At 40.5% G+C, this 27,124-nt stretch overlaps 1 protein-coding gene across 1 annotated transcript in view; it reads left to right on the top strand.

Annotated features, from left to right (window-relative positions):
• Positions 1–27,124, top strand: part of COLGALT2 (collagen beta(1-O)galactosyltransferase 2) — a 102,382-nt gene that overhangs the window by 71,263 nt on the left and 3,995 nt on the right. Inside the window, exons 6-10 of the mRNA XM_021682582.1 lie at positions 2,292–2,411; positions 12,842–12,918; positions 16,695–16,801; positions 24,101–24,233; positions 25,345–25,472. Of these exons, the coding sequence (XP_021538257.1) occupies positions 2,292–2,411; positions 12,842–12,918; positions 16,695–16,801; positions 24,101–24,233; positions 25,345–25,472 (565 nt within the window). The remainder of the gene's footprint in view (positions 1–2,291; positions 2,412–12,841; positions 12,919–16,694; positions 16,802–24,100; positions 24,234–25,344; positions 25,473–27,124) is intronic.

Here is a 27,124-nt window from a genome sequence, read left to right as displayed (position 1 = left end):
CTAATGATCAATACATTTCCTTTTAAAATGTTTATGTTTTTATCAAATTATCCATGTATGTAGTTGAAAGAGTTAAAAGAGTCCTCCAAGATTTATTATAAAATTAGAAGTCCCCTACACATCACCCCCTTGTACCTCATTTCCCTCTTCTAGACACTTTTATCTCTAACAGATGATGGTAGATGTGTAATATTATATCCGTGTTTCTAAATAATATGCTCGTGTTGCTTCTTCTTGATTCTCTGGTTTTGCTTGAGGCATTATCTACTGAGTGTCCACTACAGAAGATGAGGAGTTAGCTCTCTCCCCTCCCTTTGCTCCCTCAGTGCAAACACGGTCCTCCCAACACCCTGCCCTCTTGATAGAATTACATGGTGATTTAAGATAGATCATGGCCAGTGCTTTTGTTGTTCGAGTTATACGAACCTAATTCCAGGCTGAGCCACTTACAGACTATGCTTAGTCTGCCTTCCATATTTAACTTAAAAATGCCCCCCCCTTTTCTTGCTTAGTTTTATTATTCCAAATACAATCCCAAACTAAGCCCTAGTTGTCTAAAACCTCTCTTAGAATGATCCAATTTTTCAGATGTTCTTTTTGCACGTTTGTGAAGATGTCTCTCCTGGAGCCTTCCGATGTACTTGCATCTGAGTGGTGCCACACCTATTGACCCCAACCCGGGATGCCCTTCTCTCCCTTCCTCCCTCCCACATAGGCGCCCCTGTCAATTATGTCCCAGGTCTCCCTTGTTTTCTGTGATCCGCCCCCTCCTCTTCTCCTTCCCCTTACTCTTCCCCCTTCTCTTTCTCCCGCATCATCCAGTCACTTTTTGAGAAAGTGCGATGGTAAGTAAATACTTAGGACCTTGCATGTGTGAAAACGCCTTTCTTGTCCCTCCATATTTGATGGACACCTTGGCTAAGTCTAGCCTCATCTCCCCTTTTTACTGAAGCTTTGGAAAGGGGAATGGTAAAATGATTTACCTAATTAGGCTCAAGAGGCAACCGAAACATGAAATCACTTGCCTTTCATTTCCTAATCGCATCATGACTTTGCAAGAGGCTACATTTTGGTTCGAAGTTACTCCAAAGGATCATGTAGGCAAACAGCAGAGTTAGTGAGTTCACTTGGTGAAACAAGAGAAGGGACAGCACGTGCTGGACCAGCCCTGGTTTGAGCCAGATACAGTAAAAAGGAGGATAAAGGCCCTTTTCTTTCCCCTGTTCTTCTCTGTTAATGCCGTGAGACAGCTTCACCTGATTTGGCAGGTGATATAGCTGACTGGAGGAAATTTCATCTGCACAACATAGAGAAGTCACTATGCAGGTAATTCTGTCTCTGGAAAGCATAGATGATTACAGCAATTAACCAGTCAGAAGCTTGGACCCATGGACTAGTGCTTGACAGACTCATCCTTTTCATTAGGATTAATTCATTAATCCTATAAATTAATCCCATTAATTTCATTAATCTTTTCATTAGGCAGAACTGTCAATTGTTGGATCTCTATGAGACCATCTGATTCCTATATTCCTAGCTGTCTGGTTAAACAGAGATGCTGTACAACTCTTGGAGTTAGCCATCTGGGGCCTGGAAACCCAGTGTTGAATACAAGAGGGCTGGGGCATTTTTCTGGTATTGTCACACTGAAGGTTCTTACTAGGACTTGAAATGCAGACTCTTTTGTCCCTTTATGAATCTGTTAGACAAGTTTCACGTCTGTTGGTTGACTCCAAATCCATGCTTGCTAAGAGAAGAAATAAAACCATGGAGAGCCATGGAGAATTCTAAATTTCCTTTGTTTTTTGTTCTCCCTATGCCTAGATTTAGCTTTAATAATCTGTCAGCCTCGCAGGGTTTTCCTGTTTGCTTTCATATCAAATGTGGATTTTATTCCTCATTTTCTTGTTATTTCCTGTAGGCGGATTACAGTGTTCCATTCTGTTCTCTGGAATGGGAATTCCTTGCCTCCTTTTGATTCCTTCAAGCCTTTAGTGTTCATTTCAGACCACGAGTATGCTTTTTCTTTGGAAAGAAAAAAAATCAATTTCCTCTGAGCTGAAGAATGGCCCACGGTTTTTATTAGCCCCCAACGCTGTGTTAAATTTTCTTAATAAAGAGCATTTTTGAGGTCTACAGACAGCGTCTGAAACAACTACTGTTCAGTTTCAGTGCCAAACTCAGCTTCAGCCACAGTCCAAGCTTTTTTTTTTTTCCCCCTTAGTTGTCTCTAGGGAACTAAGAACTGTGTTTTCTGATTGGTTGCTTTTGTTGCTCTCTTGGGTCCTCAGGCATCCAGATGTACCTCTGCAACCGAGAGCACTATGGCTACCTGCCCATCCCCCTGAAGCCCCATCAGACCTTGCAGGAGGACATTGAGAACCTCATCCATGTGCAGATAGAAGCGATGAGTGAGTGATCCCGGAGCCTTTTGTTCCCTTGCCACCGTGACCATACCAGCCACTCCTCCCCTCTCCCAGGACTGAGATCTCACAGCCACCAGTCTGCCTTGGCTGAAACATTCATTTGTTCATTCATTCCTAAACATCTCCTATGCAACATACCAATATGACAAGGTCTGCCCTTAGGGAGCTTCCAATCCAGGTGCCGAAGCTGGGTACACAGTAAATACATCTCACACAAGGTCATAAGGGCTAGAATGGTGTTTTGTGGTGTGGACTTAAACTCTAAACTTTTACTGCTTTCTAATTATATGATTTTGGAAAAGCAATCTAACCTTAGTTGTGAAATGGAGATAAAAACTTAGGGCTTAGGGGCAAATTCTCCATGATATATATCAGAAGTCCAATAACGATAATTATGATTTCAACTTAATAATAGCTTATCATGTAACAGATACTAGGCTAAGCACTTTTTGTCCATAGTCTCATTAATCCTTACAACATTCAATGAAAGGGTTTTTATTATCCCCATATCACAGATGAAGAAGTAGAGTGTCAGCAACTTGCCCTAGATCACTTTGCTAAACAAATGACAGGTTGGGACTTGAACCAGTCTTGCAATCTGCAAAGCTCATGTCCTTAAACATGGCATCCTTATTGCCTCTGTGTCTAGCATGATGTCAGAATCGGTAAATGCTCAATAATCAGTCACCATACTAATTATGGTGTATAATGTGCAGTGGTGGCTAAAGGAGAAGGTAATGGATAAACCCTGCCTGGAAGGATGTTGGAAATGGCTTCCCAAAGGACGGAATATTTGCACTTCATTTTCACACAGCATCTGAGAAATTCTGTTATTCGTCACCGGAGTGTAGGATGTGTGTGGGGGGGGGCAATGGGGATGACTGGGGAGGCACAGCAGGAAGTGAGGCTGGAAAGTGGGCAGGAGCCCAGCCAGAAGGACCTCTAATGTATATAAGAAGGTGTTTGGACTTTTCCTGAAAGGAGGGGAGCTCTTAAAGAGATTTTTAGCAGAGAAATGTCTGATTGAAATCTGGATTTAGAATGGTTTCTCTCATGGTAAGAGAAGTATGGCTGGAGTAGGGTGGGGCAGGGGATGGCTGGGCTCAGGCCAGAGGTGAAGAGGACATTTGGACATTACATGGTAAACTAGGCAAGAGATGGTGAGGATACGAGCTAGGGCAGGACCAGGGGGAATGGAGAGGAAGGAAGAGATTAAGAGAACCTCGTGACATAGGCTTGAAGGGACTCAGCCAAGAGTCTGTGGCTGAGCAAAAGGAAGCAGAGAAAAACTTCTAAGTTCTGACTTGAGTGCTTTGGAATCACTGTAGGAGCTTTAAATGGTATAGAGCACGCAGAATAAAGGGGACGTTTGCAAAGAAAAATCATGAGTTCATTTTAGACCCACTGAGTTGCCTGAGAATATCTATTTCTTGCTTCCCACCTTCAGACAGTAAATGCCTTGTTCATCATATTTGTCTCAAAGTATAGTCCTTTGCCTGTCACCTAGTAGGCACCCAGTAAATATTTGTTGAATAATTGAATGAATAAATGAGTGAATGAGTTTAGGTTGAAATGTCTAGTGAAGAGATGGAGAGATGAATCTATCACGCCTAAAGACTTGAGTTGAGATTCCATCAACAAGATAATGTGACATCCCAGAATTTCAATAAAACAGGAGTGTGAGATGTGGAAGGAAGTTCAAGTAAGATAAAGACTGGAAGTCCAATGGATTTTTCAGCTAATGCCCATAACAAGGATGGTTTCGAAAAGTCTGAATCAGAATTCAAAGTGTTTGAGAAGTAACTAAGAAGCAAGGAAATAGAGAAAAAGGAGAGTTTTTTTTTTTTTTAAAGAAACATAGTTGGGACCCGAAGGTAAGAAAGACAATAATAATTTAAAAGATTCATCTGAAGATTCCTTTAAATAGCAGGCTCTCCTACTGTATTTATATAAGCTTCTGTTTGCAAAATATCAGTCAGCTCAATATGCCCGGAGCACATCAGTGGTGCTGAGTAAAGTACGTCCATAGACTATACTTGGGATGAGGAGAGGAGCACTCCTACCATGACAAGCTTTGCATGCTGATGTGCATGATAGTTTGTAAGCCCTCCAGTCTTTCCTCATCTCAGTGTCCCTGGGTTTGAAAAAAGCAACAAGAGATACTATTGCTCTCTAAGTATATAGAGAATAATAGGGATAATGAACAAAAAATCCAGCCTTCCATGGGGGGGGATGAGAATTGAATAAGGAGCTAGTTCATTGAGACAGTATTTCTTGAACCAGCCCTTAGGAATTTCTTTTGTGAATTTCTTTAATACATACTGTTTCTGCCTATTGTCTATGTTCTAGACAAGGGCAGTATCTTACTGCCTTTTATCCCAAGCACCTAGCACAGTGCATGATATATGGTTGCTACCAAACAAATAGTTGCTGAATGTATGACCAAACAAGTGAAAGAACGAGTAAGGGAACACATGAAAACTGTATTGCAAAGAGCACTGAACCTGAATCGAAAATAATGAATTTCAACCCAAGCTCTGTCACTTAGGAGGGGGGAATTCACCTCTTGGAGCTTTATAAAGTTCCTTTATCTGTGGAGTGAGGATAATAGCACTTACTTTGCAGGGATAGGAGAGGCAAATAAAATAATGGACATCAACTCCATAAAATATTGAAGCGTTGTGGTTATTAGGACTCAGTTTGACCCTTGGTAATGTGCGTCCCCTTATCACCCCTGTTTCATCGCCATCAGACTTGACTCCAAGTATATGGCAGCTCAGAGAGCGATGGTGAGAGCCTTGCCTTCTCTTGTTTCCCCCCATAGAACTGAAAGCACAGAAGCTTCTCTGTATATAGAAACACACACATTGTCAATAAAGTTATTAATTATTATAAATTACAATCATGCACAACACCATGCTATGTAAGTAGAATTCATCTGAAAAGAACCTGTAATTTATAGCTGTCATTATTGATCTCCCCGTGCATACCAACTCTAATCTTAGGCACTTTATATATGGCATTTTATTTAATTTTTGCATTTACCTTCTTTAGTTATAATTTTGTTAAAATTTCAGATTCTGAATTTTAAAAAGTAGAACATAATTGGAGTAAGAAAAATGATTAGAAAAATAAACCTTTGAGGGTAATAATGCAGAAATACAGACTGTAGGCCACTGTAGGATTAAGAAAAGGATTAATCATGAAATCATATCTGTCAAGTGTCCTCAGGAAAGATGAGCCAGATGTTAAAACATTTTGCACAGCATCTGGAATCTGGCTGCTAATAGACTATCCCAACTGCAGCATTAGAACAAGAATTATATTTATGTACAAACATTGAATGCCTTCCTACAATCTGTGAGTCACTCTATGAAGGATTCAAAACACTTTACAGCCAATTCTCTGTTTTGGATGTACCTATTTAACTGGAGACACAGGACAACCATTAAAAGATCCCAATAGTGCAGTACAGTGCTTTGTAAGAGGAGCACATATAAGACCAGTTGGAATTTGGAATAGGGAGAAATTGCTGTGGGCAGGTGTGTTCTAGGAGAGTCCACTAAGCCCTGGTGGTTCTCAAGCTGGGCTTTGCTAGAAGTTTAAACAGAAGGAGTGATACAGTGAGGGCACTATAGGCAGAGGAAACAGACTGAGCAAAGATACCATCCAAAAAGCATTCTCACCCTGGAAGACAGTTGGCTTTGAATAGTAGAAGTAAATAAACTTTGAGGGTTAGGGTGGCTTAATTGTTGTGGCCCTTGAATTGCCCAGCTAAGGCAGAATGCCCATCCTGAAAGCAATAAGGAAGCAAGGAAGATTTTAGAAGAGAGAGTCAGGCTGTAAGTACTGATTAAACACTTACTATATTCCATGGATCGTTCAAGATGCTGGAGATACAACAGTGAGCAAAATCAGCAGAAGCTTCACCAAGGAATTTATGTTCCAACACAGAGAGATAGACAATCTACCAAGGGAGCAGCCACATGAATACTTGGGTGAAGAGTGTTCCAAGTAGGAAGAACTACAGGGGTGCCTGGGTGGCTCAGTCAGTTAAGTGTCTGACTCTTTTTTTTTTTTAAGATTTTATTTATTTATTTGAGACAGAATGAGAGAGAGAGAGAGCACATGAGAGGGGGGAGGGTCAGAGGGAGAAGCAGGCTCCCCGCCGAGCAGGGAGCCCGATGAGGGACTCAATCCAGGGACTCCAGGATCATGACCTGAGCCGAAGGCAGTCGCTTAACCAACTGAGCCACCCAGGTGCCCAAGTGTCTGACTCTTGATCTCAGCTCAGGTCTTGATCTCAGGGTCATGAGTTCAAGCCCTGCACTGGGCTCCACACTGGCAGGGAGCCTACTTAAAACAAAACAAAACAACAACAACAACAACAACAACAAACCCCAAAAAACTACAAAGGTTGTTAGGAGAGATTGTGATGCTCCAAGAACAACAGGCCAATGTGGTCAGAGTACAGAGGAGTTGAGTAGAAGGCAATGAGGTCATGAAGGAAGATGTGTCCAGATCAAGCAGAGCCTTGCGGCCACAGCAAAAAATTCAGATTTTATTTTAAGAGTAATGGGATAACATGTGGGGTGGGGCGGGGGGAGTGGCATGATGTGATGTATGCATTTAGAAAGATTACTCAGTCTGTGGTGTGGACATCTGAGTATAGGAGGAGCAGTTCCTCTCTCTTGGTGAGAGAAGATGGTGGTTGGGATGCAAGATGTAGCAGGGAGGTGATGAGAAGCAGATGGAGTTAGGATATATTTTGTTGGTAGAGCCAACAGGACTTACAGAGACCTGGATGCAGCCAACAAAGGAAAGGAAGGAATCCAGATGACACCAGGATTTGGGCCTGGAATACCCTTTAATGAAATAGGAAAATATTTGGGGAGGGAAGTTTTGGTCATGTAAGCTTACGATATTTTTAAAACATCTCAATGAAGAAGTTAAGAGATATTTGGATATGAGTCTGGAGTTCAGGGTCGATACTCCAGCTGGAGACAGACATTTGAAAGTCATCAGCATTAAAAGGACATTTGAAGTCATGGAACAGTGCGAACTTGTTTAGTAAAAGATCATAGAAAGAGAAGAGGGGAGGGAACAGGACAGATCCCTGGGGGAGACAAACAGCCAAGAGGCTAAAAGGAAAAATTGAGAAGTGTCTCAGGAAGGAGCCAGCTGTGGCTGAGAAGTCCAGTAACATGAGGATAGGGAATTTAACATTGGTTCTGTCAAGATAAAGATCTGTGATGACCTTGATAAGAGCTACTACGGTGCAATAATGGGGACACAAGCCCACTGGAGTAGGCCAAAGGGAGGACAATGGGGAGTTGAGAAAGTGGAAGCTTGTTGAGATGGCGATAGAGAAATAGGATGGTGGCCGAAAGGGAATGAGAGATCAAAGGAGAAGTTGTTCTGTGTTGTTTTTTAGCATATTCATATACCAACAAGATTTTAGCATATTCATATACTAACAAGAAGGATTCAGTGTATAAGGAGAACCAGATGATGTAGAAGAGAAGAAGGCAGTTGTGAGGCTGAAGTCCTTGAGAAAACAAGAGGCATTGTAATCTAAGACAGTATTGGAGAAGTTGTCCGAGGTGGGAACAGAGAGGCTTCTTCCACCCTAGCAGATGGGAAGGAAGAATGTGTAGGTACAGATGCAGCTGGGTTTGTGGACTTGAGGTGGAAGGAAAAGGCAGGTCTACTTTGACTATTTTTTTTATAAGGTATGTAGTCCATCAGCTTGAGAGAGATGCTGGAGGTGTAAGGCATAAAACAGATAGCTCGGAGAGTGGGAAAGTAAATTTACTATGGAAGCATAGCTGCATCATTTGCCAGTGTCGAGTGCCAATGTGACATCTGTGGTTGTAATTTTGAAGTGATTCAGTCAACACAATTGTGTGAATTTCTCTTGCAGTATTCTTGGGGCTGAGTAAGTGGATAATCAAGTTTAAGCAGGATTGGGATTTTACCAAGCAAGATCAGTGGAAGCAGATCAAGAGTCTTTACAAGGGGTGGTTAGAGTGCTAGCCCAAGAAATCTAGGTTGGATACCGATGGACATGAGTACATGAAAGAGGTGATGGAGGCAGACATCGTAGTGGGTCACTGAAAGAATGATTGTTAGTACAGGACCTAGCAGCCCCGTTGTCAGGTGGATCACCATGCGGATGCTGAAGTTTGAAGAATGATGGCAGGAACACCGAGATTGTGAGCCAAAGGCTGTCATCATCAGTGGCTGAGGGGGGCATGGCTAGGGGGCAGAGGGTGCTAATATACACTTCAAAGAAGCTGGGGGTTTTGAGGGATGAAAGGGAAACAGTTTGGGAGTGAATTGGAGGAGATAAGAAAAATCAGCTTCTACTCTGACGGGTGAAAGAGAAGCAGTGTCCTCCAAGGAAAGCCAAATTTTAGTTAAAATAAAAAGGTAAAGAGACATTCAGAGAAAGTAAGAGACTAAAAATGTCAAAGAGTTGATGAATTACAGACTGGAGTTTCAGAGAGCAGAGTGAGGAGCTGGGGTGGGGTGGGAGACGGGGTGTAGCACCAGCTAAGGTGCACAGGAAGTACTCTGCCCATCATTCTACATGTATCTACTCACTTCATATGTTAGGAGCTGTACAGAAAATTTGGGAATGTGCTTCCTGTACAGAAAACTGGGGGATGAATGACAGGAGGCTAGATCTTGTCAAGGTGAAAGAAGTCAATGGGTTATATAAAAGGCATGAGGGGATTGGTCTTGCAAGTCAGAGCATGAGGTGATGGGAGATCTCACGTGCCCTTCTCGGTAACAACATTCTGGAGCCATAGAATGTCATGTAAAGATTATTAAGATTATTGGACATGAAGTCGGAAGGTCTAATAATATTACCAATCACTCACTATTGGATCTTGGCACCAATTATTCCCTATTTGACCTTGGGCAAGTCTACATCTGGGTGGGTCTCAATTTCTTCATCTATAAAAACAACCAAAAGATAAATGAAGACAAATGATGTCATGAATATGAAAGCACTTAACAAATTGCAAAGTGTTGAGTGTGACTGTTGTGGTCAAGACCAGTGCTGTGCTTGAAGAAGAAGGTTATTTTGACAATAGTGTGCATAACGAGTTAGAATGCAGCAAGACCAAGTGCATGAGAGTTTGAAAAATATTAAAACAGCCCAAGCATGGGGGCACCTGGGTGGCTCAGTCGGTTAAGCATCCGACTCTTTTTTTTTTTTTAAGATGTTATTTATTTATTTGACAGAGAGAGACATAGCAAGAGAGGGAACACAAACAGGGGGAGTAGGAGAGGGAGAAGCAGGCTTCCCCGCAGAGCAGGGAGCCCAATGTGGGGCTCGATCCCAGGACCCTGGGATCACGACCTGAGCTGAAGGCAGACGTTTAACGACTGAGCCACCCAAGCGCCCCCAAGCGTCCGACTCTTGATTTTGGCTCAGGTCATGATCTCAGGGTCGTGAGATTGAGCCCAGCATTGGGCTCCGTGCTGAATGTGGAGCCTGCTTAAGATTCTCGCCCTCTCCCTCTGCCCCTCCCCACCAGCTCATGCCCTCTCTCTCTCTTAAATAAATTAATTAATTAATAAAATTTTAAAAAACCCAGCCCAATCATGGTGAGTGAGGATCCGAGCTAGGGTGGTGGCTACAGCAATCCAAGAAGTTCAGGACAACCTCAGGATTATGATTAAATGATTATGATTTAGTTAGAATTTGGTACAAGCATGATCTCTCAAATATATTGGGGGGGCATGACTGAGCTGGCGCATTGGTACACTGCTGGATAGTGCATGCTCCAGTGTAGACTACAGAAAAAGCAACAAGTGATGGTCACCCAGGAGCAACGACTTAGCTAACTGAGCTTCTGTGAATTCAGCCCAGTTGCCAAGACCAACTTGATGCCAATGGCTACCAAGGACCAGCTTTGGGGGCAGGCTGAGTGGGGGTAAAAGGTTCAGGAGTCAGACTTAGGTTCAAGTACCAGCTCTATCAGCTCTGTGACCTTGGGCAAGTTGTTGAAGCCTTTGTTTCTTTATCTGTAAAAATAGGGACACTCATACTTATCCCATGGTACATGTCGTGAAAATTAAATAACTGTGATTATATATGTCAAGAGTGTAGCCCAGAGTTCAGTGGATAATAAGATCTCTATCATAGTAGTTGTGATTATTATTCCTAGGTCTTGAAACTATCCAGTAGCCAGTAAAACATATTGTCTCAATTGGTGTGGCACAGTGAGGGGCTATGTCTAGGGAGGGATTCAATGAGGGACTGATAAATTATGAACGATGGAATCAGAAATGACCTCAACCAAAGCTGGGATATACCTGACCTTCAACTCTGATGAAGCAAAGACACATCCCTTCTCCTTGCACAGTAAATTTCTTAGGTCTAACTTGTATCATTCCCTGTCTTTCCCAGTGGCTTTGCTCTGTCTTTGGGGACAAAACCCAGACATATTTCTCATATTTTTGCTCAATGGTGGCTTTCAGAAGCCAGCCATTTGTGGCTTGTGGGGGACACTTGTCCTGTGATTGCAATGACTGCCCCTGTTTGATGGAAGCAAAATGGCTAAAAGCAGTCTCTTTGGCTGAAATGTTAAAGCCACACAGGCCATGTGAGTGCCAAACAGAGACCAACAGCGTGAAAAGAGGAACTCAAAATATAACCCCCTCCCAACTCCAAGACCCAAGGAGGGAGAGCCAGACAGCTCCTCAAACAACATTATGAACAAAAAGGAGTTTGTATGCTAAGTTTCTTTCTCTCAAAAGCCTAACTCTGTACATGGTGGCTCTTCCATCAATATTTGTTGATTTAAAAAAAAAATTAATGGGGAGTGGGGTGGAGCAGAAAGGAACAAAATATTCTGGGCTTCTAATGGAAACAGAAACACATGCACTGTGTATTCACAGAAATGTGACCATAGGGGTTAGGCTTGAATGAATGAGACCAACTCTTGTGTTTGGCTTAGGAAACCTGTCTCACTACCTTCTAGAACTTCACATCATTCAATCATAAGTGAAACTGGATGTCATGGTTTCTCTTTAATATCCCAGGGAAGGGTAAGTTAGACAAGTAATACTCTTTGGACAGTATCTCAGTCAGAAGGATGAAGAGGTTATGCTGGGATATCAAATAGTGACAAAATCTCGCTGGCTTCCTACAGCAATGGCATTATTTCTTGCAATTCAAAGTCCGCAGTGGTCCTGGCCTCCTTCTGGGCAGCTGTCCTCCCGATGTTGGCACATCATTCTAGGCTGCTTCAAATATGCGGCTTCTCCATTATCAACATCTGCTGTGACCGTTGTGGTGGGCAAGGGTGGGAATGGAAGGAGGGCTTGGAGAGCTGAGAAGTAGCAGTTCACAAGGCCATGCCCAACTTCAAGGGTGAGGACGTGATTCCTCTCATCTGCCTGGACTGGAGGAGATGGGTAATGCTGAATAGTGGTGATGGCCACCACCAACAGATCCTCAAACCACCCAAGTTACCAGCTCTCACTGCGTTTTCTTTGTATTACCCCTTTAAGGAAAACCAAATGAGTACTTTGGATTTGCAATTCCAAAAATCTTCAAGACCTTTCCAGATTCTCCACTCAGCATTGCGTCCGACCTTTCAAATGTATAGTTTGTAAAGAAAACTTTTTTTCGAGTATGAAATAAATGAATCTTTTATTACTTAAGATGCAGTGTGCCTCCCATCTGGAAATTTACCTGTTAGCCCTGTACCAAGTTTTGGGATGCGGGCTGGCCCTCAAAAGCAAGTTCCTGTTAAAATAAAGGACCTTTTGCATACCTGTAGCTAAACCTGCCTGAATGGGATAAAAATAGTCCCAGACTAGTCCCCTTTAAAATATACAGAGAAAGCATTATTTAGGAGAAGTCTGGCCTACTTTTGAGGTCTTTCATTATGAGCCACAGTAAGTAATAGCTTAAAAGTTACTGAGTTTTTACTATGTCATTTTACTGGTGTTAAGTGCTTTGCACGCAGGTCTCATTTAAATTTCACAACACCCCAAGAGATACACTTTTATTATCCTGATTTTTCACATGAAGAGACAGGCTTGGAGGGTCACTTAACTCTTCCAGACCTTCCCAGACCAAGGTTTGGACCCAGATCATCTGACTCCAGAGCCTTCACTCTTAACCGTCATCCTAGACTGACTCTCATCTCCTCTGAAAATAAGTCTTAAGGGAAATGGAGTGAATATTGCAGTCTGCGTATGAACAAGCATTCTGGAAGCCCTGGCCATCAGGGTTCTTGTGTATCCACTCAGTCCTGGAGAACTGCTGAGCAGTTATCCCCTGCCCCGGACATCCAGACTGTGTTCCTAGACACCAGGTGTGTGGATGGAATTCTGTTCCCTGAGCCTTTCACTAACAAAGCACTCTGTGTGTTTCTTGTGTCTTCCAGTTGATGGTCCTCCAATGGAACCCTCCCAGTTTGTTTCAGTTGTCCCTAAATATCCAGACAAGATGGGATTTGATGAGGTAGGAAAGGTGCCCATGTGTGCACGTGCACACGTGCATTATTGTGGCATGCTTACATGTTTATTTTGGAGTGTGAGCCTGATCTTACATCGGAGAGTCAGCAAAACTGGCTTGGCTGCTGAAAAGGCATCGAGGTCTTGGGAAAACAACCCAATTTGTGTCATGTCTCAGCTTTCTTATCTTAAAAAAGGAGCATTTGGGGTGCCTGGCCGGCTCAGTCAGTGGAGCATGCGACTCTTGGACTTGGGGTCGTGAATTCAAGCCTCATGTTGGGTGTGGAGCCTATTTAAAAAAATAAATAAAAATAAAAGATAAAAAAAACGAGAATCACATGTACCTGAAACTAATGTAATATTGTGTGTCAACTATATTCAAATAAATAATTTTTTTAAAAAGGTAAAAGGTAAAAACAAATTAATCATTGGGTTAGAAAGAAGTTAGTATTTAATCATGAGTGAATTTTATGTTTTTCTAGGAGCAGATACTGCTGTATTTTGTAAACCTTTCTATAAAGATTCAAGGGTAAAGAGGATAATGTTTTAAGTATTAGAGGACCTTAACTTTATTCTGAGTGGATAGAAACCATTCTGGAACAGTCTGCGCTTTATTTTCTCTGTGCTGTTCTTCCATGGGAAAAGGTTGAGGGCAGGGTTGAGAGGAAAAAGAAAAAGAGAAAAAAAGAAACCTGTTGTAAAATTCTGCCTTTCAGTGGGTAAGAACTTCATAATAGCACTCCGAGGGCCATATTTAATATAAAGTTTTGATTGCATGAAGAAGGAAGCAAGAATATAAAGAGATACCTCTCTTGGTAATATACACAACAGCTACTTGGGAGTGGCCGAAGTGTGACTCCAAGTCACTGAATCCTTTGCGGGTCCCTTATGTCATGTAGCTGCTGATCAGGATTCAAGACTTTGGTGATCTAAAGAGTAGGACGGTGCCTCAGGAATCCACACACTGAGATAGAACTTTTCCATGGATTCTGGGTATGTTATAGGCCAGGCTTTGCGCTGTGTGCTCTTGCCATTGCTCCAGTGAAAGAAAAAGCCTTGCTTATCATTCTGTGCTGGGTCACACATGTCCCCAGGTACAGCCATCTAAAAGCTCCTGGGATGGGCATTGGTATTTCTTTTATAAAATTGATATGAATCTGGGCTTCAGGAATGGGAAAGAATATTTCATGAATATTAAATGGAAAGAGTTAGCAGCTATGATGTTGTTTCCACAGAGGGCAGAATGAGAAGAGATGATTTTAATGTGGAAGAGAGGAATTAGAATAAAGTGCAAATAATTTTTAAAAACAACTGGGGCTGCAGAAAAGTTTGGTCCACACCACGCACTGTCCCAGCTTCCACATCTTACTAGAGCTGTCCTTCCCTGCAACCCTCATCAGCCTTCAGTTCTCCAGGTGAAAGAACACAAGTGTCTTCACATAGACTCATTTTTCTAGTTAAACACATTCCTATGGGGACCAAGCCGAAGGAAATCAAATGGGGCAAAACCAGGATCTTCTAGCTCTGGCCTTCCATTTGGATGGGGGTGTAAGGACTAGGTGACCCTAGAAGTCTTTGGAAAATGCCAACTCTAGGAGGTGATACAGGTGCAGGAAATAATTAACCTGGGCTCTAGAAGAGAGATAAGATGGTGGAAAAAGGGATTTTCACAGGCCTTTCTCATTCTCCCAGAACTCTGGGTTGCGTTTGGCTCTGTGGCTCTTTCTCTGTTTACTATTCACTAAGTATGAGCAAGCCGTCTGAGTTTTTCCTTCATGGCTACAATTTTTACTGCACTTGTCCTGGCAGAAGCTGAGACTGAATTATTATTTACAAAAGTCTTCCCAGACTAGAGGTCTCTGGTTTGAGGGGACTATTTGTTGTATTTCTGTTCATCTGGGGGGGGGGCGTTGTTTGGGTTTGTTTTTGTTCTCCTGGAGTGACCTTGGGCAGCTCCATGTACACACAGGAGGAAATGCCCCTTCCTTTCCATATCTTTTAAAATTGTGGGATGAAACATGGCCCATCACACTGTGATCCTAAACAGGAAGAACGTGAAATGTAAAAGAACACAACCCATTAAGTTATGAAGTCCCAAGTAACAAGGTAAATAGAGTCACCACAGAATTATGTTTAAAAAAAAAATACTCAGGTAATCAAGAGAAGTAATGAAATCATGATGCACTGAATTTACTTTGCCCTAAATTAAGTGGATAATTTCTTTCAAGAGGACATCTTGTTTTCCCATCAGTTTCTTTGCTCAGAGCTTTACACATGGATAGAAGTGAGGATATTTTGGAAGGAAGGGTTGAAATTTTAGTGTAGGTTTTGATCCAGTAAAACATAGAACATAGTGACGATTACATTCAGAATGACTATGTGAACCAAAGCTTCATCTCCAGTAAAGTCTGAACGCCAGGCTGGTTACAAGACATAGTTTCTTCTTTATTCTAGGCATGACATAAAGCAAGCTTTATCTAAACCACATATCATAGGCATTTTAATCTGTGTTGTACTTGCAAGATGAAGTTCTTCAACGCCCCCTTTAATGAACAAGCGAACTGGACCTTGAAGCATTCAGTGTCTTCCTCAAAGTCATCTGGTGGTTAAGTCAAGATGAAGCCAACATCATTCAACTTATTCCTATGGGTTTCTCCTTTTCCATGCTACGTGTCATCAATATTTCTTGCTGGCAGCTGAAGTCTCGTACTTTAGAGGACTAATTTAATGTTCAGAGCGAGTTTGTTACTACTTGTAGCAAAAGGACCTTGGGAATACATATATTTACCTGTAATAGCGTTCATGAGTCTTGAGGTATTTCTGTGGCTCCTTAAATCTGAGAGTAGTCAGGACTGTCTCACTCTCCATAACTCCCTGCCATGGCTTCATGATATGTATGTGTTTAGGGCAGCCATCAGGAATGTAGGGGCTAAGATGAGGGGCTAAAGATGGGCCCAACCCCCTTGGGAAGGAATCTGGATGCATATTCTTGGGGACTTCATGGACTAGTATGTTGTGGAAATGATGCTTTTCCATTTCTCCCTTCCGTCAAAGGGCTGCCTCCAAGGGTAGGGCCCCTTCTCTTTACTTTTTTCAGAGAAATTCCCTTGTCTCTAGGGGAGTTGAACAATTCTGGCCAAGAAGCTCTTAACATTGAGACCTTGATAATTCTGTTTGGAACCTTTGGAAATGCAAGGAATGTGTTAAGACTAGATTTTTCTCATTCCTCGAATGACTTGAAATTTATTAGAGTGGATATGAACTTTAAGAATAGCTAATATTTAGAACCCATGAGATAGGACCAGTATCACCCCAGTTTTACAGATGAGGAAACTGAGGCACGGGAACTGGGCCAAGGCACTTAGTAAATAACAGTCAGGATGTAGACTTACGTTGGCTGACAAATCTAACACACCTGCCCAATTGCCTCCTACCTCGGAGTCTTCTATTTGGGGTTTAATTCACACTTGGCCTCCTGAAGAGTAATTTTTTTGAACTTTCCTATCTCAAGAACATGGCAAACCTGTCCACCAACAAGCATCAGAGAAACAAAGAGAGGGTGAAGTCACTGCAGATGGTTCAGTTTCGAAAGTCATTCTGTTTGATTTAATATGATTTGACTTGATATGAAATACAAACAGATCTTCACCACGGTTTTCCCTATTTTCTTCCACTCCTTATTCTAATTAAAACTTTGGTCCTTACATTTACTTAACTTTTCAAACAGCCTAAAGTAAGACTTGAATGATCTGTGTTTCTTTTCCTTTTTTCTTTCTGTGTTAGATTTTCATGATCAACCTCAAGCGCAGAAAGGACAGGCGGGACCGGATGTTACGCACCCTGTACGAGCAAGAGATTGAGGTCAAGATTGTCGAGGCTGTGGATGGAAAGTGGGTTGGGTTTTTCTCTTGAATCCTTGCAGATATGGCTGGAGTGGGGAGGTGCCCTCTCTGACAGAGGGTTAGTGCTCAGCGGGAGGAATCTAGAGTCATTAGAAGATAGACACATTGTTATAACGGCCACATGCAGCCTACTTTGGGAAAAGCTTTATGAATGATAGCAGCATTTAAATTAATTTCACCATGTAGAGTAGGCCTGAAATCCACTCAACATCCAGGGAACTCTGGCCTTCATTATGCTGAAGGCTCACAGTGGAAGTGATTTTCCCCTTTCTCTGGGGGTTTTGCAGTGGTTGTGGTGGTTTCCAGCTTTCCAAAGTGTATTGGAAGGAATGCATTTAGAGTTGCATTTAGAGCCTGATTTAGAGCAAAGTGGCCAAACTTGGGCCACCTGAGGAGAATAAATGAGGAAAAATGCATAACGATCTGTATATCCTGTTGTGTGAGATCTTACCATAGCCTGCCTGGGCTGATCACCTTTCCCAAGAATATGGCAGGAAAGTCCCACAGGGAACTTCGTTGAATTCCTTCAAGAGTTTTGCTATAGCTGTTGTTTATTATTTTGCTTTCCTTTGCCCTTTTATCTGACACTTTATTTCAAGGCGTAGATTTTTGTAAAACCTGCAGTTCCATGTTTTTTCTTAGTTTGGAATGTGAATGGCTCTAAGGAGTATGGCTAGAAGCTATTGTGAAGCTTCTTATGACTTTCAGAGAATTTAATCAGAGTTTCTCAGAATGTGGCCTGGACACCCATGTCAGGTCTCCAAGGTTAAGAGAGAGCAGCTTCCTGAATCCCAGCCCAGGGCTGCTGAATCAGGACCTGGGAATCTGAACTTAAGCCTCAAAGTGATTCTTAGGTAAGGTTGCCACATAAAATATAGGACACTCAGTTAAATTCATCCCAAACATTGCATGGGCTTACACTAAGAAATTATTCATCGTTTATATGAAATTTAAATTTGACTGGATGGTCAAATTTAAAAGTAAAGTAAATTTGACATGGATGGTCCATGTTTTACTTGCTAAATCTGGCAACATTTTCTTTGGTGCATGAGAGTTTGGGAACCACTGCTTCAAATACCTAAGAGCCCAAATTTTATTTATAGGCCACATGGACCAGGGGAAACTAGTTGAATTGTAAGAGTTCTTTATTTGTTCCTCATACAAGTCTCTTGTCAGATATACAGTTTGCAAATATTTTCTCCTATGTGTTGTCTTTTCAATTCATAATGGCATCCATTGCAAAACAAGTTTTTTATTTTGATGAAGCCCAATATACATTTTTGTTGTTGCTTCCGCTTTGGGTGTTATATCTAATAATCCACTGCCAAGTCCAAAGTCACCAAAACTTACTTCTATCTTTTCTTCTAAGAGTTTTATAGTTCTACCTCATAGAGATCTCTTCACACTCAATTTTTGCTCCATTTTGAGTTAATATTTTATATGGTGTGAGATAGGGATTCAGATTCCTTCTTTTGCACATAGTTTGGGTCTCTTAGCACCATTTGTTAAAAAGACTGTTCTTCCCCCCCCCCACATTAAATTGTCATCACCCTTGTCAAAATCAATTGACTATAAATGTAAGGGTTGATTTCTAGACTCTCAGTTGGATTCCACTGATGTATTATGTCAATCCTTATGTCAATACCACACTATCATTTGACTGTACCTTTATATGTAAGAAAGTCCAAGTTCTTTAACTTTCTTATTCTTTTTCAAGGTGGTTTAGGCTATTCTAGGTCCCTTGCATTTCCATATGAATTTTAGCATCAGCTTTTCATTTTACACAAAGAAAAGATAGCTGGGATTTTTATAAGAATTGCATTGAATCTGTGGCTCAGCTGGGGGGGACCATTTCTATCATAATAACTTGAAGTCTTCTGGTTCATGATCATGAGATATCTTTCCATTTATTTAGATCTTTAATTCTTTGATTTTTTGTAGTTTTTAGTATGTAGAAGTCTTGTGTTTCTTTTGTTAAATTTATTCCTAAGTATTTTACTCTTTTTGATGTTATGGTAAATGAAGTTGTTTCTCTAATTTCATTTTTAGATTGCTTGCTTCTAAGTATATAGAAATAGAATTGATTTTTACATATTGATCTTATATTCTGCATCCTTGCTGAACTCACTTATTAGTTCTAACACAGTGTGTGTTTGTGTGTGTGTGTGTGTGTGTATTCTTCCTCAGGATTTTTTATATACAAGACTATGTCATCTGCAAATGTAGATAGTGTACTTCCTCTTTTCTAATCTGAATATCATTTATTTATTTTGTTTGCCTAATTTCCCTGGTTAGATCCTCAAGTAAATGTTGAATAGAAATAGTGTGGACATCCTTGTCTTGCTTCTGATATTAGGGGAAGCATTCAATCTTTCACCATTAAGTATGATATTAGTGTGTGGAGGGTTTTCATAGTTGGTCTTTACTGAATAGAAGTTCCCTTTTATTCCTATTTAATTGAGTGCTTTTATCGTGAAAGGGTGTTGGTGTCTTTGTCAGTTTGGGTTGCTATAACAAATTACCATAGACTAGTGGCTTAAAAATAAACATTTATTTCTCATAGTTCTGGAGGCTGAGAAGTCCAAGAGCAGGGTGCCAGTGTGGTTGGATTCTGGTGAGAGGTCCCTTTTATGGTTTGTAGATGCTATTTTCATGCTGTTCCCTTACATAGCCAAGAGCAGAGAGAGAAGAAGCACCCTCTCCCATGTCTTTTTTTGTAAAGGCACTAATCTCATTTATGAGAGTTTCACCCTCATGACTTGGGGCCCTACCTCCTAATACCATCAACTTATGAACTTGGGATGAATATAAACATTCAATCCATATATAGTTGGATTTTGTCAAATGCTTTTCCTGTGCCTATTGAGATGATTGTGTAGTCATGTGATCTTTTTGTCTATTGATATGCTGTATTATATTGATTGATTTTCACATGTTAAACCAATCTTACAATCCTGAATAAATCCCATTTGATCATGGTGTATAATCATTTTGATATGTTGCTGAATTCGTTTGCTAGTATTTTCTTGAGAATTTTGGGTCTATATTTATAAAGGATATTGGCCTATAGTTTTCTTGTGATGTCTTTTTCCAGTTTTGGTATCAGGATAATACTAGCTTCATTGCATGAGCTGGGAAATGTTCCTACCATCTTCTGTTTTTTGGAAAAGTTTGTGAAAGATTGGTGTTAATTCTTTAAATGCTTGGCAAAATTCCCCAAAGAAGCTAACTGATTATGGATCTTTCTTTGTGGGAAATTTTACTACTAACTTGACTGCTTTACTTGTTATAGGTGTATTCAGAATGTTTATTCCTTTTTGAGTCAGTGATTTGTAATTTTCTAACAATTCATTAATCTTTTTCTAGGTTATCTAAGTTGTTGGCATACTATTGTTCATAGTATTATCTTACAATCCTTTATATTTCCCTAAGGTCAATAAGTGTTTGCCCACTCTTTCATTCCTTTTTTTTTTTAAAATAATTTGAGTCTACTTTTTTTTTTTTCTTGATCAGCTTAGCTAAAGGTTTATCAATTTTGTTGATCTTTTCAAAGAACCAACTTTTGGTTTTGTTGATTTTTTTCTATCGTTTGTCTATTCTCTATTTCACTTATTTCCACTCTAGTCCTAATTTTTTCCTTCTGCTTGCTTTGGGTTTACTTTGCCTTCCTTTTTCTAATTTCTTAAAGTGGAAGATCAGATTATTCATTTGAGGTATTCTTTTTTAATATAGGCATTTATGGCTATTACTAACCCTCCCAAGTACTACACTAAGTGCATCCTATAAGTTTTGGTATGCCTTGTTTTCATTTTCATTCATCTCAAACTATTGTCTCATTTCTCTTGTGATTTCTTCTTTGACCCATTAGCTATTTGGGAGTGTGTTGTTTAATTTCACATATTTGTGAATTTTCCAAATTTCCTATTGTTATTGATTTTTAATTAATTCCATTGTGGTCAGAGAACATGCCTTATATGATTACTGAGGCTTAATTTATGATCTATATGGTTTTTATGGTTTAACACAAGGTTTTTCTTAGAGAATGTTGCATGTGAACTCGAGAAGAATGTGTATTTTGCTGCTGTTGGGTGTCATGTTCTATAGATATGTCAGGTCTAGTTGGTTTGTGGTGTTGTTCAAGTCTTCTGTTTCTTTGTTGTTCTTCTGCCTTGTTGTTCTACCCATTATTGATAGTGTCTTATTAAAGTCTCCCAGTATTATTGTTAAATAGTATCTTTCTTTTCAGTTTCTCAGTTTTTGCTTCATGTTTTTGCTCTGGTGTAAGGTGCATGTATAATTACAATTTTTGTCTTTCTGATGGGTTGATTTTTTATTAATCTTTATCTCTAATAATTGCTTTTGTTTAAAAGTTTACTTTGTCAAATATTAATATAGCTCCTTCAACTCTCTTGTGGTTACTGGTTACATCCTATTTCATCCTTTCACTTTAAACCTATTTGTGTCTTTGAATCTAGTCTGTCTCTTGTAGACAGCACATAGTTGAATCATGTTCTGAAAAACTCATTCTCCTAAGCTCTGCCTTTGATTGTAGGGTTTAATCCACTCATATTTAATGTACCCAATTTATGTCTGTCAGTCTCCATTTGTTTTCTATATGTCTTACATCTTTTTTGTCACTCTGTTCTTCATTATTGCCTTCTTGGGTTAAAAAGATATCTTCTACTCTATCATTTTAATTCTCTTATCGTTTCTTTTACTACATTTTTGTAGTTATTTTCTCAGTGACTGCCATGGAGATTACAATGACCATTTCAATGTATAGCAATCTGGTTTATATTAATACAAACCTCCTATAAGAAAACATAGGGGATAAGGTCCTCAACATTAGTTGTGCCAATGGTTTTTTGGATTTGACACCAAAAGCAAAAATAAACAAGTGGGACTACATTGTAAAAGAAATTATCAACAAAATGAAAAGGCAACCTACCTAATGGGAGAAAATATTTGCAAATCATATACCTGATAAGGGGTTAATTTCCACAACATATAAAGACTCATACAACTCAATAGCATAAACAACAACAAAACCCAAATGACTTGACCTAAAAAATGGGCAAAGGATCTAAGTAGACATTTTTCTAAAGAAGACATTCTTTAGACAACAGGTACATTAAAGGGTAGACAACAGGTACATTAAAAGATACTAAACATCACTAATTATCAGGGGAAGGCAAATCAAAACCACAATGAGATATCACCTCATATTTTTAGAGTGGCCATTATCAAAAAGACGAGAAATAACAAGTGTTGACAAAGATGTAACGAAAGGGGAACACTGTTGTATTGTTGATTGGAATGTAAATTGGTGCAGCCACTATGGAAAACAGAATGGAGTTTCCTCAAAAAATTAAAAATAGAACTACCATATGATCCAACAGCTCCACTTTTGGGTATTTATCCAAAGAAAATGAAAAAACAACTTCAAAACAAAACAAAACATATGTACCCCCATGTTCATTGCAGCATTTTTTACAATAGCCAACCTAAGAGTCCTATCAGTGGATGAATGGATAAAAAAGATGTGGTACATATAAATGTATACAATGAAATATTCATCCATTAAAAAAGGAAGTCCTGCCATTTGTAAGAACATAGATGGCTTTTGAGGGCATTATGCTAAGTGAAATAAGTCAGACAGAAAAAGACAAATACCAGATGGTCTCATTTATATGTGGAATCTAAAGAGAAAAAAACTCCAAATTCATAGATACAGAAAACAGAGGTGATTGCCAGAGGCAGTGTTGGAAGGTGGGTAACATGGATAAAGGGAGGTGAGTAGGTACAAACTTCCAGTTATAAAATAAATAAGTCATGGGGCTGCTGTATACAGCATGGTGACTATAGTTAACAATACTGCATTGCTTATTTGAATGTTGCTACGAGAGTAGATCTTAAAAGTTCTCATCACAGGAAAAAAAATTTTGTAACTATGTGGGGTGACAGATGTTAACTAGACTTAGTGTGGTGATCATTTCATAATATATACAAATATCAAGTCAATATATATCTGAAACTAATATAATGTTGTATGTCAATTATATCTTGATTAAAAGAACCAGCTGAATTTCAGTGGTCTACAGAAGCTTAGCTTCTATACTGCTTCATTCCTTTCACCATCCTTTGTTCTACTGTTGTCAAACAATTTACTTCTTTCTATACTATATGCCCTTTAACAGAGACTTACAATTATTGCTTTACACAGCTATAATTTAAATCAGAAAATTTAAAGAGAAAAAAGTTATCAATGAAAAACATTTATAGGGCGCCTGGGTGGCTCAGTTGGTTAAGCGACTGCCTTCCCCTCAGGTCATGATCCTGGAGTCTCTGGATCGAGTCCCGCATCAGGCTCCCTGCTTGGCGGGGAGCCTGCTTCTGCCTCTGACCCTCCCCCCTCTCATGTGCTCTCTCTCTCCCATTCTCTCTGTCTCAGATAAATAAATAAAATCTTAAAAAAAAAAAAAAAAAAAAAAGAAAAACATTTATACTGTCATTTATATTTACCTATGCAGTTACATGTCCCCATGCTCTTTATTTCTTTATATGGATTTATGTCACTCTCTAATTTCCTTTCATATCAGCCTTAGAACTCCCTTTGGTATTTCTTGTAGAGTGGATCTGCAGGTGACAAACGCTCAGTTTGTGTTTATGTGGAAATATTTTAATTTCTCCTTTATTTTTGAAGGACAGTTTGACTAGATATAGAATTTTTGGTTGACAGTCTTTTTCAGGATAGCACTTTGAATATGTCAACCCACTGCCTTCTGGCCTCCATGGTTTCTGAGAATCAGCTGTTAATCTTGTTGAGAACACTTTGTATGTAGGGAGTCACTTCTCTCTTTCTGCTCACAAGATTGTCTCCGCTATTTTTGTTCTTAACTTCAAAAAAAAATTAGGCCCAAAGGAAAGACATGCACATGTACACAGTTCTTCCTGTCCTCATCCCCTCCAGTATTTAATGCTATTAGCCACTTGTCCTTCATTAGGAAAATACTTTTTCAAAGCTGTCAAAAAAACTGGTAATACTTAGAACTACGTTGGCAATTGTGAGGGATATACCCAGTATAAGACATCCTCTTGTCTTTGCCAAGCTTGTAATGCTGCCATGACACGTTAACCCTGAGGGGCTCCTAAGGGATGATGAGAAACCTGAGAAGTCTTCCTCAATTGCAGAAGGGCTCTGAGGAACATCCAGAACTCTCTCTTTCTGGCTTCTGTAGAGGGGACATCTCAACTTGTTAATTTTCAGACATGTTCTCTGTCATGCAGAGCACTCAACACAAGTCAGCTGAAGGCCCTGAATATTGAAATGCTGCCTGGATATCGAGATCCCTACTCCTCTCGGCCTCTCACCAGGGGTGAAATCGGCTGCTTTCTCAGCCACTACTCTGTCTGGAAAGAGGTAAATAATGCTTGTTTTAGATATGCAGTTTTGTAATAAGGAGGAAGGAAAGTGGGACTTTGTAGGTGAATTACAGCCAGATATAAAGTGAAGCCATAACTGTTCTGGAAGTATGCTTGGAAGTTTCTGTTACCTCGTGTCTCCCTCTGACACAAGGCCAGCAACAAACAGTGAGAGGGAGCCTTGTTGCCACTTGAGATGATAACAGGGGAAGATACCCATGTTCAGGAGGCCACACTCCTTTTGACGTATCCTTATCCTTAGTAGGAATGCCTTGTATTGTATGTATCTAGCATGTCATCATTTATTAAATGACTTCATACAAGAAGTCACACAGGAATCATATGAAGTGGGTCAGGACACATGGGCTCATTTTATCCAAGAGAAAATAATTAAATATCTTGTCTAGGTAAGAAGTGGCAAAGCCAGGACTTGAACCCATGGCTTAGATGGAGGGAGGTATTGGAGTGTGGGGCTCTTGATTAAGGGTCAGTTACCACAAGAAAAGAGAAAGTCCCTAAAGAAGGGCCCCTTGACTGCCTTCCCTCTTTGAACGACCCAGTCTATGCCTATTTTTTTTTCTTTAAACTTTAAGTGAAATGTAATAGATACATATAAAATTAAATAGATCGTAAAATACAGGCCAATGAAATTTCACAAATGAAATAAAAATACAGCCATGTCAACCAGCACCCAGCTCAAGAAACAGGTTACCAGCACCCCAGAAGCACCTCCTCCATATTTCCTTCTAGGGAACAGTCCCCAAGGGTAATCACCATCTTGACTTCTAACAGCACAGAATAGTTTTTTCTGCTTTTGTACTTTTGTTTATATGAATGGAACCATAGGGTATTGAGGTATAGCCTCTCAGGATTACATTCAGGAGATTCATCTATAACATTGCATTTAATTGTAGATTGTACATCCTCATTGCTGAAAATATACCCCAGTTTATTTATCCACTCTACCATTGATGACATTTGCTTAGACTCCAGTTATGAGCTATTACATACTGTGCTACTATATTCTTGACTTTTTAATATATATTCACCTAATAAAAAATAGGTATTGGACTTCTCATAAGGTCTCTTCCCACTGATGATCTTTACAGGTGATTGACCGAGAGCTGGAGAAGACTCTGGTTATTGAGGATGATGTGCGCTTTGAACATCAGTTTAAGAAGAAGCTGATGAAGCTGATGGATGACATTGACCAGGCTCAGCTGGATTGGGAACTGATGTGAGTGGCAAGACAAGCTTATCCCAGAACACTGAGAGGACTCAGTCCTATTCAAGGGCTGATAGGAGATAGAGCTCATGCTTCCACTTTGCCAACTTTCTCTCCATAAATGTTCCCACAAACAAGAAGTGAGTGGAGGACAGGCCCTGGTTTCTTCATCTATATACTCTGTGGGCTGAGAAAGAAACTGTGGGAGATTCTTGGTGAGACCTGGAGCCTGCCTGCCGGTGAGGGGTCTTCAGCCTGAGCGCTCTCGTGGGAGTACAGCAGAAGTCCCACCAGGGAAGCAACAGGTGCATGGAGAGGTGTGAAGAGAGAGGGAGAGGCATTCATTCAAGGGCAAGAGTCCTGTGTTACACTTGAGAGCAGGTTTCCTCTGTAGCCTCTGAGAGTACGGGGGCTGAAGGTCAGCATAAGAGTGCCTCTCTTGGGAAGGGAAGTGTGCAAAGGCTTACCAACGTAATGCTGGTTCTGAATTGACACTTAGTTAATGCTCTGGTAGCTGTCTCTGGGAATTAAGTGTCTCTCTGTCTCTCTCTCTTTTTCTCTCTCTCTCTCTCCCCCCCCCCCTCCAGCTGTGTCCCCCTCCCTCCCTCTCTTCTGTCTCTCACCCCCCTCTCTCATTTTCTTTTTAAACCAAATGACACTTTTTACTTTTGTCCAGTGAGGCAGAAAGTTCCTAAGCATTATGTATGCTCCCCAGCTGTGTGTCGAAGGCAATTTCATCAAATCAGAGCCTGTTCCTTTGGAGTGGCTGCAGCAGACAAGCTGTCCCTACTCCTCCCATCCTTGGAGGGAAACTTAACTGTGGGCCCAAGTGGAATACTTAGTCTCTCAGAAAACATACCATTCTGAGCCCAAAAGAAACCTAGTAGTGACTCAACTAATCCATGGGGAAGAGACCCAGAAATCAGTATTGTGTAATAAAAAGAGCCTGGCTCCCTGTCAGATGTCAGCCATGTGATTAGATTCTGCACTGTCCCTTAGGATCCTTGTCTGTTCCTATAACCCTCCAGAAGTCCCTGCACCTCAGTCTGAGTCTAGAGCTCTGCAGCCGGTGGCTACGCCTCACGGGCATGGAGCCTGGAAGCCATGTTATGCTCACATGACCTGCAAAGACAACTTTCACTTAAGCCTCGGAATCAGAGGACTGGACTTGGGGAGTCTAAGACTTATGATTGACACATGTCCTTGTCCACTTGTGGCTTAGCTGGTGCATTTCTTGGGACAAAGAACCAACAGATTTGGGATGCCTGGGTGGCTCAGTTAGTTAAGCATCTGCCTTCTGCTCAGGTCATAGTCCCAGGGTCCTGGGATCGAGCCCCGCATCGGGCTCCTTTCTCAGCAGGGAGCCTGCTTCTCCCTCTCCCTCTGCCCCTGCCCCTGCTTGTGCTCTCTCTCTCTCTGACAAATAAATAAATAAATAATCTTAAAAAAAAATGACAGATCCAAGAAAGCAGAATGATTGGATAAGGATATGGGTACAAGGAATGATAGGGATACAAAACAAAAATCTTTTCTAAATTTCACAGACTGATCAAGTGAAAATACGCCATTAATATCAATTATATACTATTAAAGAATGACAGTGGTTTCAAATTTTTGTCTTTCTTTCTTTCTTTCTTTCTTTCTTTCTTTCTTTCTTTCTTTCT

The sequence above is a fragment of the Neomonachus schauinslandi genome, chromosome 6, assembly GCF_002201575.2.
Source record: "Neomonachus schauinslandi chromosome 6, ASM220157v2, whole genome shotgun sequence".
Classification (NCBI taxonomy): Eukaryota; Metazoa; Chordata; class Mammalia; order Carnivora; family Phocidae; genus Neomonachus; species Neomonachus schauinslandi.
Note: the sequence above shows the minus strand (reverse complement) of the source record. Positions and strands in the feature narration are given on the sequence as shown.